The sequence below is a fragment of the Hermetia illucens genome, chromosome 4, assembly GCF_905115235.1.
Source record: "Hermetia illucens chromosome 4, iHerIll2.2.curated.20191125, whole genome shotgun sequence".
NCBI classification, from domain to species: Eukaryota; Metazoa; Arthropoda; class Insecta; order Diptera; family Stratiomyidae; genus Hermetia; species Hermetia illucens.
The window spans coordinates 112,672,816-112,684,913 of record NC_051852.1 but is presented as its reverse complement, the minus strand read 5'-3'; the positions used below and the strand labels follow the sequence as shown (position 1 = coordinate 112,684,913).

At 37.5% G+C, this 12,098-nt stretch overlaps 1 protein-coding gene across 4 annotated transcripts in view; it reads left to right on the top strand.

The window, feature by feature from the left end:
- The window catches only part of LOC119653790 (zinc finger protein 2 homolog), an 82,708-nt gene that overhangs the window by 55,058 nt on the left and 15,552 nt on the right, over nucleotides 1-12,098 (top strand). For all 4 annotated transcript variants that reach the window (XM_038058797.1, XM_038058796.1, XM_038058795.1 and 1 more), the window contains exons 4-6: nucleotides 5,450-5,686; nucleotides 5,836-5,980; nucleotides 6,235-6,318. In XM_038058797.1, the coding sequence (XP_037914725.1) occupies nucleotides 5,450-5,686; nucleotides 5,836-5,980; nucleotides 6,235-6,318 (466 nt within the window). The remainder of the gene's footprint in view (nucleotides 1-5,449; nucleotides 5,687-5,835; nucleotides 5,981-6,234; nucleotides 6,319-12,098) is intronic.

The following is a 12,098-nucleotide window of genomic DNA, read 5'->3' as shown; positions in this document are numbered from 1 at the left end:
CTGAAAAGTGATTAGAAAAATATAAACATCGTAAGGCGTAGGCGAATGCAATATTATAACACCCATAACAGATGATGATAATGTTTACAGTTATCTAAATGTTCAACGGAATAAAGCGTTGTTAACGTCAAAAGAAATAACAAAACATTTTTTAACCATTCATTGTAATGGCAAACATTGTTACCGAAAAAAGGAATAATTGCTTTCAAGTAATTCTGAGTTCGACGTCTGCTCTCAGGTGTATAAGAAGTTCTTACTTTTGTTACATCATACAAGGTCTTTGAACAAAGAATACAAATCCTCTTCCTGCCTACTTTATTGGCAATTTAAAGGAGCAGTCAATTATAAACTTATATATTCTGCAGATATTTTTTATGGGTCTGCAATGAAACCAACCAATTATGCAATCTAATTGAAGTCGTTATTATTCCGCAAATGCCATATTTTAATTAAATTCCTGGTAAGCACAATCTTGTCTTACATTTAAACATTCCCCCCTTCTTAGGTAGTTTACCCTATCAGTTGCACTATATCGATCCATTAACCCAAAGCATATATTACAGTGTGTATGATCTACCTTTTGTTATCTATGTATAACGCAAATTGGCAAAGTGATTGTTGTTGTTTAAAAAATGGGAATAGGAAATCCATATTTCACAGAGACATCTCATCTTTTGCCCCGACTTCAATTCAAAGTTGTACCTTGGATTTTTGTGTTTACTTGTGCTTTAGAGTACAACATTAAGTGTGATGAAATAGAAAGTGAATAAATAGAACAATAACTAACGTATCATCGACACACGCTTCCTAGCCTCTGCGCTAGCTAAGCTCGGAAATATTGGAGGTCCTCTTTGCTATGCATAATTGACAGATTCAATTGGGATTTGCGTTGAAACACTCAACCCACCGTGAATTTAAATTGAAAGAAAATTCCCACCTCCAAACTTGCCAGCACTCGGACATAATTTTTGCCGCCATGGCAGGTGTGATGGCTGTACTAACTCTCAATAACATAATCGACAGCCAAACAAAGCAAGGATTCCATTTTTCTCGGCGGAATTGGTAATACAGAAAATCTCTTCTTCTTTTTCTTTTTCTTCAGCCTTTGTCCTGTTCATAAGCGGGGTCGGCTCGTCGTGATCGGTTTCGTCATTTGGCTCTATCGAATGCCTGATCTGGGTGCAATCTCGAGACTTTTAAATCCCCATCCAGCGTACCAAACCACCGATGTTCAAACCAATCTTGGCAAGTGAATTCTCGTTAGCACGAATTGCGTGATCATACAATCGAAGACGCCTCTCTCGCAATTTTTCCACGATCGGTGCAACCCCATAACGATCGCGGATATCCTCATGTGATCAAAACGTGTCACGCCACTAGTCCAACGCAACATCTGCGTCTCCATTAACGATGGAAAAGCATAACACCCGTCAACTACTTTCGTGTTTCATCAACGGTCCACACTTACATAGAAACGCCCTGAAGACATATTGAATCTGCCATCCTTGGATCTTATAATAAATGAAAAAGTGGAACTGGCAGCAGACAGTAGCACAAGCACCATTCTAGAAATGGGTAGTAATTCCACATTCATGTATTCTGTCGAGGATGGAGAGGCCTCAATAACTAATTGGGGATTGGAATTTCTGGAGAGACAGGCATCTGTCTCCCAGGTTTCACCAGTGTATTCCAGGCAGAAGTACTGGCGATATTGGAAGTCTATCGATGGCTGGAGCGTGATTCGAGCCCCAAGCGTAACATAGCCATTCTGACCGACAGCCAAGCGGCCATCAAGGCCTTGTACTCAACAACGACATCTTCCCGGTTGGTGGGGCAGTGCAGAGACACGCTCAACCATCTGGGCGGCACGTTCAAGATCACTCTCCTCTGGGTTCCCGGGCATAGGAACATAGAGGGAAATGAGCGGGCTGACGGATTGGCCAGGCAAGGCTCTGCTTTTGGCAGTCCCTCGGGGAATACAGTCGGTGTTCCGCTGGCGGCTGTCGGGGGCCGGAGAGCTGTTTTCCTTCGTGAATTCTACGGGCTGGCTCTGAAGATCCGAGCCAGCTGGATCCTGCTTCCCTGTTCCTATAACAACAGTCACGGTCTTAGGAGTTTGTGGCATCAAAACGACGCACCAATGCGCTAATTGGGCTCCTCGGAGCGGCCACTGATACCTACCTACCTACCCAAGGCATCTGAGAAACCAGACACTATGGCGCACGATAAGTTCTAAACCAGAAGATGGAACAGGGGCAGAGATACATAGTCTGAATTGAAAGCACGACTTGCGGCTAGCTATTGGTAAACATGCCACTATACTTCAGACAGAACTGTCTGCGAGAATTTATATGTCATCATTTGTAGGATCAAAACTTATGCCTGAAATCAACGGATCCTCTGCTCATAAAGGATTAGGCAATCAAAGAACTAGTCCAACATTATTATGTACGGCGAATCAAAAGATTCGACGTATTGGATCGAAATGAGAATACTGATCTAATAATCAGCCACTGAAGAAGTGATCGTCTATAAGGTAAAAAAAATCGTGTTCGAATATTACTACACTTTATAAGTTGGTTTTTCGATGACGTAAAAGATTCAGTTTATTTTGTAATTTTACTTCTATTATTTATTCCCATTTTTTGCGACCGGTTCTTTCTGCATATATTCGGAGTCACCGAATGTACTGTAAACTAATGCGTGACTTGGGATTAAAGCAAAGAGGTGGGCTGTCACCACTACTGTTCAATTTGGCACTGGAGTAGGTTATACGAAAGTTGTCTGTGGACACAAAGGCACGCTGCCTTATAAGTCTTGCCAAATCGTCGAATTCGAACGATATAAAGGAGAATTTAATAAACCTTGGCAAAGCATCAAACGAAGTTGGTCTACAAATTAATGAAAAAGGGCGAACATTATGAGGCAAACTAGAAAAATAACACCCACCAGGAAAAATATAAGGATTGGCGAGTTCAAATTAGAAAACGTAGACAACTCTATATACTTGTGCACGTGTACAACTGAAATGAAGTTGACTAAATAAAACGCCGAATTCAGCTCGCAAACAGAGCCTACTCGGTCCTGCCGCTTTTAAGAGCCAGCTACATACAGCTCCGTGTACAAAATGATAATAAGACCTGTGCTATGCTACGGGAGTGAAACACAAAGTTGTGAAAAATTGGTCAATACGTTCGAGAGGGGTCCTGAGGAGAATAATAGAAGCTAAATGAGTTTTACCAAATATCTGACGATCGTGAAGTCTCAAAATTAATCAAACTGCGTTCATCGTGTGGGCGACACTCGAATACCCTAAAAGTGTATTCGAAGGGAGAACAGAAGGACGAAGAGCGGTGGGAAAACCCCAAAAGCGCCGGGCAGATTCTGTTGATATTCACAAAAAAAATGTTTAACAATATGTGAATATTTTTTAAAAATAATCAAATGATGAATTCGTTTTTTTTATGTTAAACAATTGAAAAATATTTGTATAGTATTATAGTAAATTTCAACTGAATCGGTTTAGTATTTTTTTGTGAATGCTTCGCTTTGAAAATATGGTTTCGAATAAAACGCGTTTTCTCGTATATTGTGTTTAATTCTTATTTTCTAACAGAATCTACTTTTACATAATGCCTAGACTTTAGTCAGTTAACTATAACGATATAAGATCAAAGCTACTCTCTAGAAGGGGCAATTGGAGAAGGATGCTGCGTTATAACTTCAGCAATATTTTGAATTTCAATCTGAGATTTTAACAGTACATTTTCGTTACTGTTATTAGTCGATTTTTGATCACACTGTGCTACTAGCTTAAACCATCATCGTCAAATATCTTCAGATGATTATGGTGTGTCCGGTCGCTATTCCAAATATTTCATAGTTATAGTTTCATAGTTTTGGTAAGGATTTCCTAACCTTATTTATGTAGTAGTGACTACATTCATGCTTATTGCCATCAGTTATATTTATTGCCAAATAAACACCCGAGTGACAAACCTGCAATTTCTATGAAGGTTATCTTCCCGCTGCCGTCAGTACACATTAACTGGTCGCAAATATTTCTCGTTATAGAACCAATTCGATATAAATTTCTTTAGATTTATCTCGATAATAATCAATCGCTCCATTGATATCGTCAACTATTTTCTTTCATTCTTTGGCGCATCTTATCAAGAAATGAATTTTCGGGTTTTTATCCGATACTTACGTTTCCTCCAATCTCGTTTTGTGTAGTTCTTCCAACTTATAAATCGTTTTTTTTTCTCAGTAGTAAATTTAATTTTTTTTCCTTTTCATCTGTTGCAGAGATATTAATTCGTTTGTTTTGCTTATTTTCCGGTTAATTTATTCAGTACTTCTCAATTTCTATATTTCATTTTCTAGATTAAAAAGATCTTCCTAATTGATTTTAAGATGGTCATCCCGTATGTCGGATTCGAAGAATCGTTTTTTTTTGGCATCAATTAGTGTATAGTGTAGAATATATTGGCAAAGTGTAGAATATATTGGCAAACCTAAGGTTTATGGGCTAGGTATAGCAGATTAATAGTCAGTTAAGGTTTTATGGTTAAAAATCACATTTTACTTTTACAAATGCGTTTTTCTCGAAACGGCATGTTGAAAATCTGCTGCCACCATAGGTGAAAATTTATCCAAAGAAATTCTTTGAAATATTCACGACTTATTTAGAACATATTTCTAAGGTACGCAAACTAAGATAATTGCGATTCATTCGGTAGTTTTTTTTATACATTAAAGAAGCCTTGAAAAACGCCAAAATTTAAAAAAAAAGTTTAACACGGCAAAAAAGAAAATTTACCTTTCAACATTTTTTAATAATCCTAATTTGTGGACTGTGGTTAAGTTCGCAGGTTAAAATGCCGTTTACATTTTTTCCCCCATCTATCGTGGCAGCAGTAAAACACTTTTTTTTGGATATAGGTGTATAAGTTGTTCTGTATTTCAATAACGAAGTGTGTTAACGAGCTGAAAAAAATTACTATGCATGCTCAAGCTATTATTAAATATATGCTGAAAAATTCGTATTTGTACCTTTATTCAGTTTTTACAAAAAAAAATTCTGGAAAAAGCAAAAAAAAAACGCCTTCGCACGGGATGACCCCCTTAAGTCATACAAAACAACAAATTCAACGTTATCCAATGTTAGCGAACCCCATATTTTTAAATTGGTCCAGACATCATCTCATGACAATGAATGTCATCATCTCATAACAATGAATGTCATGCAGTGTGCACTTTAAAAATGTTTTTTTTCTTCAATTTAATTCGGCTGGATTCTGATAGATAGCTATCGAACTAAAAAAAACCTTGGTGATAATGAGCGGTGATGAAAGCACATGCTTTTATGATGTTGACTTTTCCCTTATCTTAAAAGGCTTGGTCTACTTTAATTTCAACTCTAATGAATCTTTCTAACTTCCTCCAGGCCCAACAGTCCAGTACATCATTGTCCACAGTATCCGATGGTACAAAGCAAGATATTCAAACAAATTCCCATGGAATTCCAATTAGTATCTCGACTCAGCCAACTACGAACAGCACCACTAGCAGTTCAAGGAGCAAGCCGCAAGCATGTAAAGTGTGTGGAAAGATGTTATCTTCTGCCAGTAGCTACTACGTTCATATGAAGCTACATTCAGGGACAAAACCATTTCAATGCACGGTAATACTTTATTTTATTTGAATCCGTACAATTAAAGTATCCTCCTTGGTTGAATGATTACTTTTTCATAGTTCCTTCTGATTTCTTTTGAAAAATATTAATGCCATCATAAAATATTCTATTGGAATTACATGTGTTTATTTTCTAAGGTTTGTGAAGCTGCTTTTTGTCGAAAACCATATTTGGAAGTTCATATGAGAACGCACACAGGCGAACGGCCCTTCCAGTGTGATTTATGTCTGAAGCGATTCAGCCAGAAATCATCTCTAAATACACACAAAAGAATACACACAGGTGGGTAAATACTTCCTGATTTGCTTGTTTTAAGTGACACTAGGTTTTCCTCTAAGCATATAGTGTGGTTTTGTACGAGTGTGCGAAATATATTTATTTTCTTTCAATTTCTTAATTTCTAGCATTATTAAATATAGATGTAAAAAAAAGAAAAAAAGCATTTCCAGAATAAACTAGGATAGTTACTACTATAACAATTAATAATTTGATCAATAAAAACCTGGTCAATAAAATCAATCAAACAAATTTGTTAGGCGAACGACCGTTCCAGTGTGACATCTGTTTGAAGACTTTTACACAGAAGTGCGCTTTAACGTTGCATTCACGAATTCATACGGGTTCGTTTCGTTCAAATCACATAAGAATATGCATATTTATAACTTTGTTAAGTTTATTACATTTTACTTTCGTGTTCGACTTCTTTTCAATTTTGTTGTTTATATTATGTACATTTTGTATACCTTTTAATGTTCCGCTTGTTCATATTTATCAATATGATAATGCTAAATTTTATTAATATTTAGAAACTAAAGAAAAATCATAAACAATACACTCGAAGTAATGACTGAAATAAAATATAGAGAGAAAGTGAAGTAGAATCACAAAGAAGTTAACAATGCAAAGAACTATGCATGTATTATACAGATTTCAAAGTTTTAATTCATGAATTCGCAGAAAGTATTAAGAAAAGTGTATAGTATGTTGTCTTCCTGTAACATAACAGCTGCTAAACTCTGTATTGTAGCAATGATAAATTCAGTAGTACATTGAAATTCGGAAGCATTGTTTTTGTTACGGTCTGGGTTACATGTGGTACATTTCAAAATCTGGTTGAATCCAATATTTTGACGTCTCCTACCTAGTTTCAATCATCTTTTGATTGGCTGCCTCCTAATTTTAGTAGACATCTGGTGACTAAGATGGCCAACGCATTCTACAGAATCCATTTTCTCATTCCAAAATTCAGCTCCCATAATTAGAAAGAACCCAATCTCTATTGTTGTTGCCATACTGTTTAATAGTAGAATTCAACAGACCAATTTACATAATTGCCTCAACAATTCTGCGTTCATTTTTTTAGTAGATCGAAAAACTTAGTGGTATCCATGAAAAGGAACCGTCACTGAAGGTTTCACATAGCCGAAAAAAAAGTGAAGAAATATGCTGACCCAATCGCATTTAATTCATTTTAGTTCCAACTTCCTTAGAATACTCCTTTGCATCACTTCTTTTTCAAGTTGTCGAGTCTCACCTTAATTTTATGAGACTATTTTAGAAGGAAACTTTTGGATTAACCTCTTTAGGCACTTCATCGTAATTCATTTTCACATCCTCCATGCTTTTTCGGTGACATTGAATATCTCTCCATCTACTGGCCCTCTGCTGTTAAAGCTCTCTCACGCCAAGGCCTTTTCTTACCTGTGGAACCATCTATTTCTTACCTTTTCAAGTTTGGTCAGGAAATATGCATGGTATCATTTTCCGAATTGAGTACTGACCCGTTTTTCATTCACAATAGCGACACTATAAAAGCAACCAAAATAAATAATCCCTCTAGATATAGAAAAAGTACCTGAAATGTAAAAGGGCGGAGAATTTGATCAAGTTTAGTTTTTGAACAGAATAATTTCCATCATCTGTTTTTTTCCTTCGCTGTTCTGCAAATGTAGCACTAAATTTGAAGCTCTTCGGCAATTATCTCTCTACTTCTATATGAGCGCAGCACATGGAAAGTGACGGCCATAGTTACTTGAAAGCTCTAAATTTAATAGGCTACGCGATGCAATGGAATCCACTCTCCTAGCATAGCCGGTGCGCCACCCTAGTACTATTTGCCAAAACACAATGGAGGATAAATGCAAGCATTGATAGCTCATTCATGCCTTAAGTTGACCTTAGCTATCTTTTGGCCTACCCGACGTTCTATGTTAATCTACTTTAATGTGTATTTCGTATACATACATCAATCTCGACATTTTTTAGTTTCCAAACATTGCTTTATTTAAAAAAAGGTGCTCGCATTAAAAGTGCCAGATATCTTTTATTTTACTTAAAAAACTACTATTTAGAAGGTTTGTTTGTGAGCTTTTCGGTTGTCTTAAGTGTTTCAATGAAACGAACAGATTGTTTTTCTGATTAGAGACAACCCCGATGTATTTATTTTCAGATATCGATAATTCAAGAGCCAGTTGCTCCCTCCCTCAACGAGAGGGAAAGGGTGAAGGGTTTTAGGTTATTACTCACAGTTTGGAGGGCCTAAGAAATAAAGCCAAAGGGGATGTGCTACCCTATTGGTAAAGTTTCCGAATTACAGAATTTGGGTGGCCTTCCGTTTTCTCGAAAAGCTTTCCATTAAATTGAAGACATTCTCGAAGTGATTTCAATTTTGCTCGCCTCGTATGTGCGTCATAACAGATAATGGGTCCTATCAGGGAGAGTAGAGAATCAGTTTGGCCCATTTTCATCCGAAGAAGATAGTAGATCTTACTAACAGCGTGTCTTACTGATAGCGAGCTCCAGGTGTTGATTAAACTTGAGGAGTTCGTGTTTCCGATTTTAATTTCCAATCGTTTATTACGTTTACTTCTAGAACCTAAGTATCTAGATTCTCTCCCGAAAGTACACGTTTTCGCCTCATTGGCGGGAGTATTTGCAGTAAAGTACCAAATATTTTTCTATTGCTTTTTTTGGCCTTCTAGGGAAGGAGGTTTGACGCGAAGGTAATGGTGACATTTGCATATTGGGTAATGTCAGTGTCAGTCTCAGGAATAGGCACGTCAGTTGTGAAAACGTTATAATAAGGTAGGGCCTGAAATAGATCCTTGCGGTACTCCTGATGTTACTGGCGAAGAAGCTAATGGCAATTCTGATAATCGGGATGGGGAAGTTGTTTTAGATTAATTTGTATATAAGTCCGTTTACTCACATGGTCAAAAGCCTTTTCTAGATGCGAATGTCCACAGTACAGTTGGTTTATTATTGTAGCTCAGTGCATGTTGTGTTCCGTGTTTACAACGTCAGTCTCAAAAAGTTTTGAAAAGCAGGTAAATGGATCTAAAATTGTTTGGCCCGGAGGAGATTCCTTTGTTTTGGATTGCAATGATTTTTACTACTTTCCAAGTAGATGGAAATTAACCTTTGTTAACGCAGTTATTAAAAATATTGAAGGAATTTCAAGGAGATTATGAGAAAATTTTTGATGATGAAATTGGTAATCTCATTTGTTCTGGCTGACTTTTTACCGTTGAGGATGTTTGTCAAGGTGGTTGGTTGTGAAAGGCTCAGAAAATATTGCGAATCCATTAATCTGATTCCGGTGTTCGTACCGAAAAGGTCACTAACTTATTGGAATGTTCGGAAAGCGACGTCTGTGTGAGCGAAGGATCTAATAGTCGTCACGACTCGCTTTTGCAGTTAAGGAGGCAAGGAAACTTGGAGTTCAACTGCAAGATCAGACAGACCTGGTGATGTTTTACAGGATTTTACCTGAAAACTTTATTTGGCTTTATCAGACAACAGGAAGCAAGCTGGGATAGACTGGCTATTCAGTCTGTCGGTGTATGTGAGAAAACGATCTCAATGTTAGTGAGCTAAAAACGGTCGTGGATCGATTTTAGGAGGGTTTTGTCGTTTACATTGACTGCCTTGTCGCCCAGGAGTTAAAATCCCCACAGAAAAGAAGGCATTTTCACTTTAACTGGAGATTGCCCAAGACTTCCAGGTGATGACTCAGTTGCGCATTTGAAGTAGCCGGAGACTACCAAGATCTGTCTAGCCACGGTAGTTTTATCTACTGCTGCCATAGCGGAAGAAATTTGCAGATTTTCGATGGCGACTTCCCCAAAAAGGTAGTCTTTTCGGACTAGCAGGGCAAAGCTAGAATTGTTGTCGTTCCGAATAATGTTATATCCTGCGAAACTTACGTGATATCTGCTTTTAAGGTGACTCTCCAAAATCTTCAGAATATAGATTAACAATTGTGCGGTGGGACACGGAATTAAATGTGACATAAATTAACTCCATATATTAAAGAAAAAGTTTAGTTGCACCAAGTTGACGTTGCCCAGTGCTGAGCGCAGAAGCGAATGCTTCAACCAATTCTGGCGTTCGCTTGATTCGCTGCTTTGAGAAGGGATTTCTTAGCAGTTTGCGCGTATGACACGCCTGAACTTTTTAAACTCTGTGAAAGTTGAGCCACTGTTGACTTGACTGAAAATTTCTCAGTTGCCTTCCGAGATTTGACAATTTCCGGTCTGACTACTAGCTATTGTAGCAAGAGACCCATGATCCGAAAAGCAATTTTATGTGCTAACGACATGAAAAGGACAAAATATTTATATCAAATAGTCTCAATTTGCATCTAAGTATGGTGTTCTAGCGAGTAAATTAGTGGAAATATGCTGATATTTCGAAAACCACCCTCCTTTAGTAATTCCCGAAATATCAGTATAGGCGTATTAAAATAAAATCCTAGGTACCTAATAGGTACAACTTGCTGTTATATCTTATTCGTCATCCATCGTTCACCTTCTCTGGGCCTAGGATTCTCCTGAGGGCTCAACATCCGAAAACATGTTTTTTTGCTCTTCGGTCTGGCCTATCGTCCACGTCTTGCTGCCGTAACACAGAATTGGCGTAATCAAGTTTGTTGGCAAGCATGATTCGCCTGTTGATTTCATGTATTTCGTTGTTGTTCTTGGTAAAAGTTGTGTCTAAGTACACGAAACTATCGACTTGTTCGAAGTTGTCATTTAATGCCGCGTTTTGTCTGATTAGCGTCTTTGTTTTGGTTTGGGACATGGTTTTTAGTATCTTTCGGTTGGTCAAATGTAAAAAGTGCTAGATAACTCAATATTAACAACAACTTTAATTTTAAAATTCAGTTAGTTATAAATATTACGATTTTATACCTTGATTCATTTTTCTGTTTAAACCAAAATGAAATCGGAAATCAAATGATGATGTATGATTTAATTTGGCAACTAAATATTCACTCTACTCTTACAGCATAAGATGTCTTCGTTAATAGTCTGTACTTCAAATCTCAAAAAGCGTCATTTATAATCTTTGTTATGCTATTCACCGGCTAAACTTTTTATCCCGCATACACAATTGTCGCTAACTTTTTAATGTTTTGAAAGAGACTAGCGTCTCTAGGTAGGTTGCTTTGATCTTCGATCCGTTGTTTTTGATACACATCATTGATTGACTTTGCAAGCCGAAACAAATCTCCACTGTAATTGCAGCTTTGGTGTTTTTTCTTCTCTCCATTTTGGTTTGTAGGATAATACTAATTATTCTTCGTGAAAGCCTTCAGAAGTTTATATCAATTCGTACTTTGCTATCATTTGGCTCTAAAAAGAGTTGAAATACCAAAGACTTTCAATTTGAAAGTGCATATATCGAAGATCAGAGTATATCATGTGTCTTCTTCCTTAGCCTTTGTCCCGTTCGATAATGGAGTTGACTTGTCTAGACCTGATTCGGTTTTTTTCGGTCAAAGGCTTAGCCAAAGGCCTTCAAATCAACATCTAGTGTATCATCAGTTATTTCCATTGACTTGGATGTTCAGATCAATTTTAACTAATGAGTTCTCTTTAGCGCCAATAACTTGATCAAGCCATCGAAGACCTCTCTCTCGCAATTAGTCCACGATCAATGCAACCCCTTATCAACCACAAATGCCCTACTTTCTAACGTGATCATATACGTTACGCCGCAAAACCAACACAAATCTTCATTATTATCGTGTTTCTTGTCTTTGATAATCGTGCAGCACTCGGAGCCATGCAAGACTACAGGGCATCCGAATTCCCTCTACATTGCGGTATGGAGAGAAATGATCGGATACCGAGAGTAGTTGCACCGCATTGAATCTAGAAACGGAGTTCAAACGGTTTCTACGTTCCTGAACGATTTTTGAAGTGATCAAAGAACTGCCCAACGTCCGCAATGCAGCTTGACTTTCGCTACAGATCGCGACGCGCATTCACCCAGGTTCCTGCCCTTAGAATCGCATACACTTGAGCCTGAAAGACTGCATGTTGTCTAAGGGGACTTTGGAGTCAGCTTCTTTTCTCCATTTTTTTATTTACTAATACAATAGAATATAGTCTCA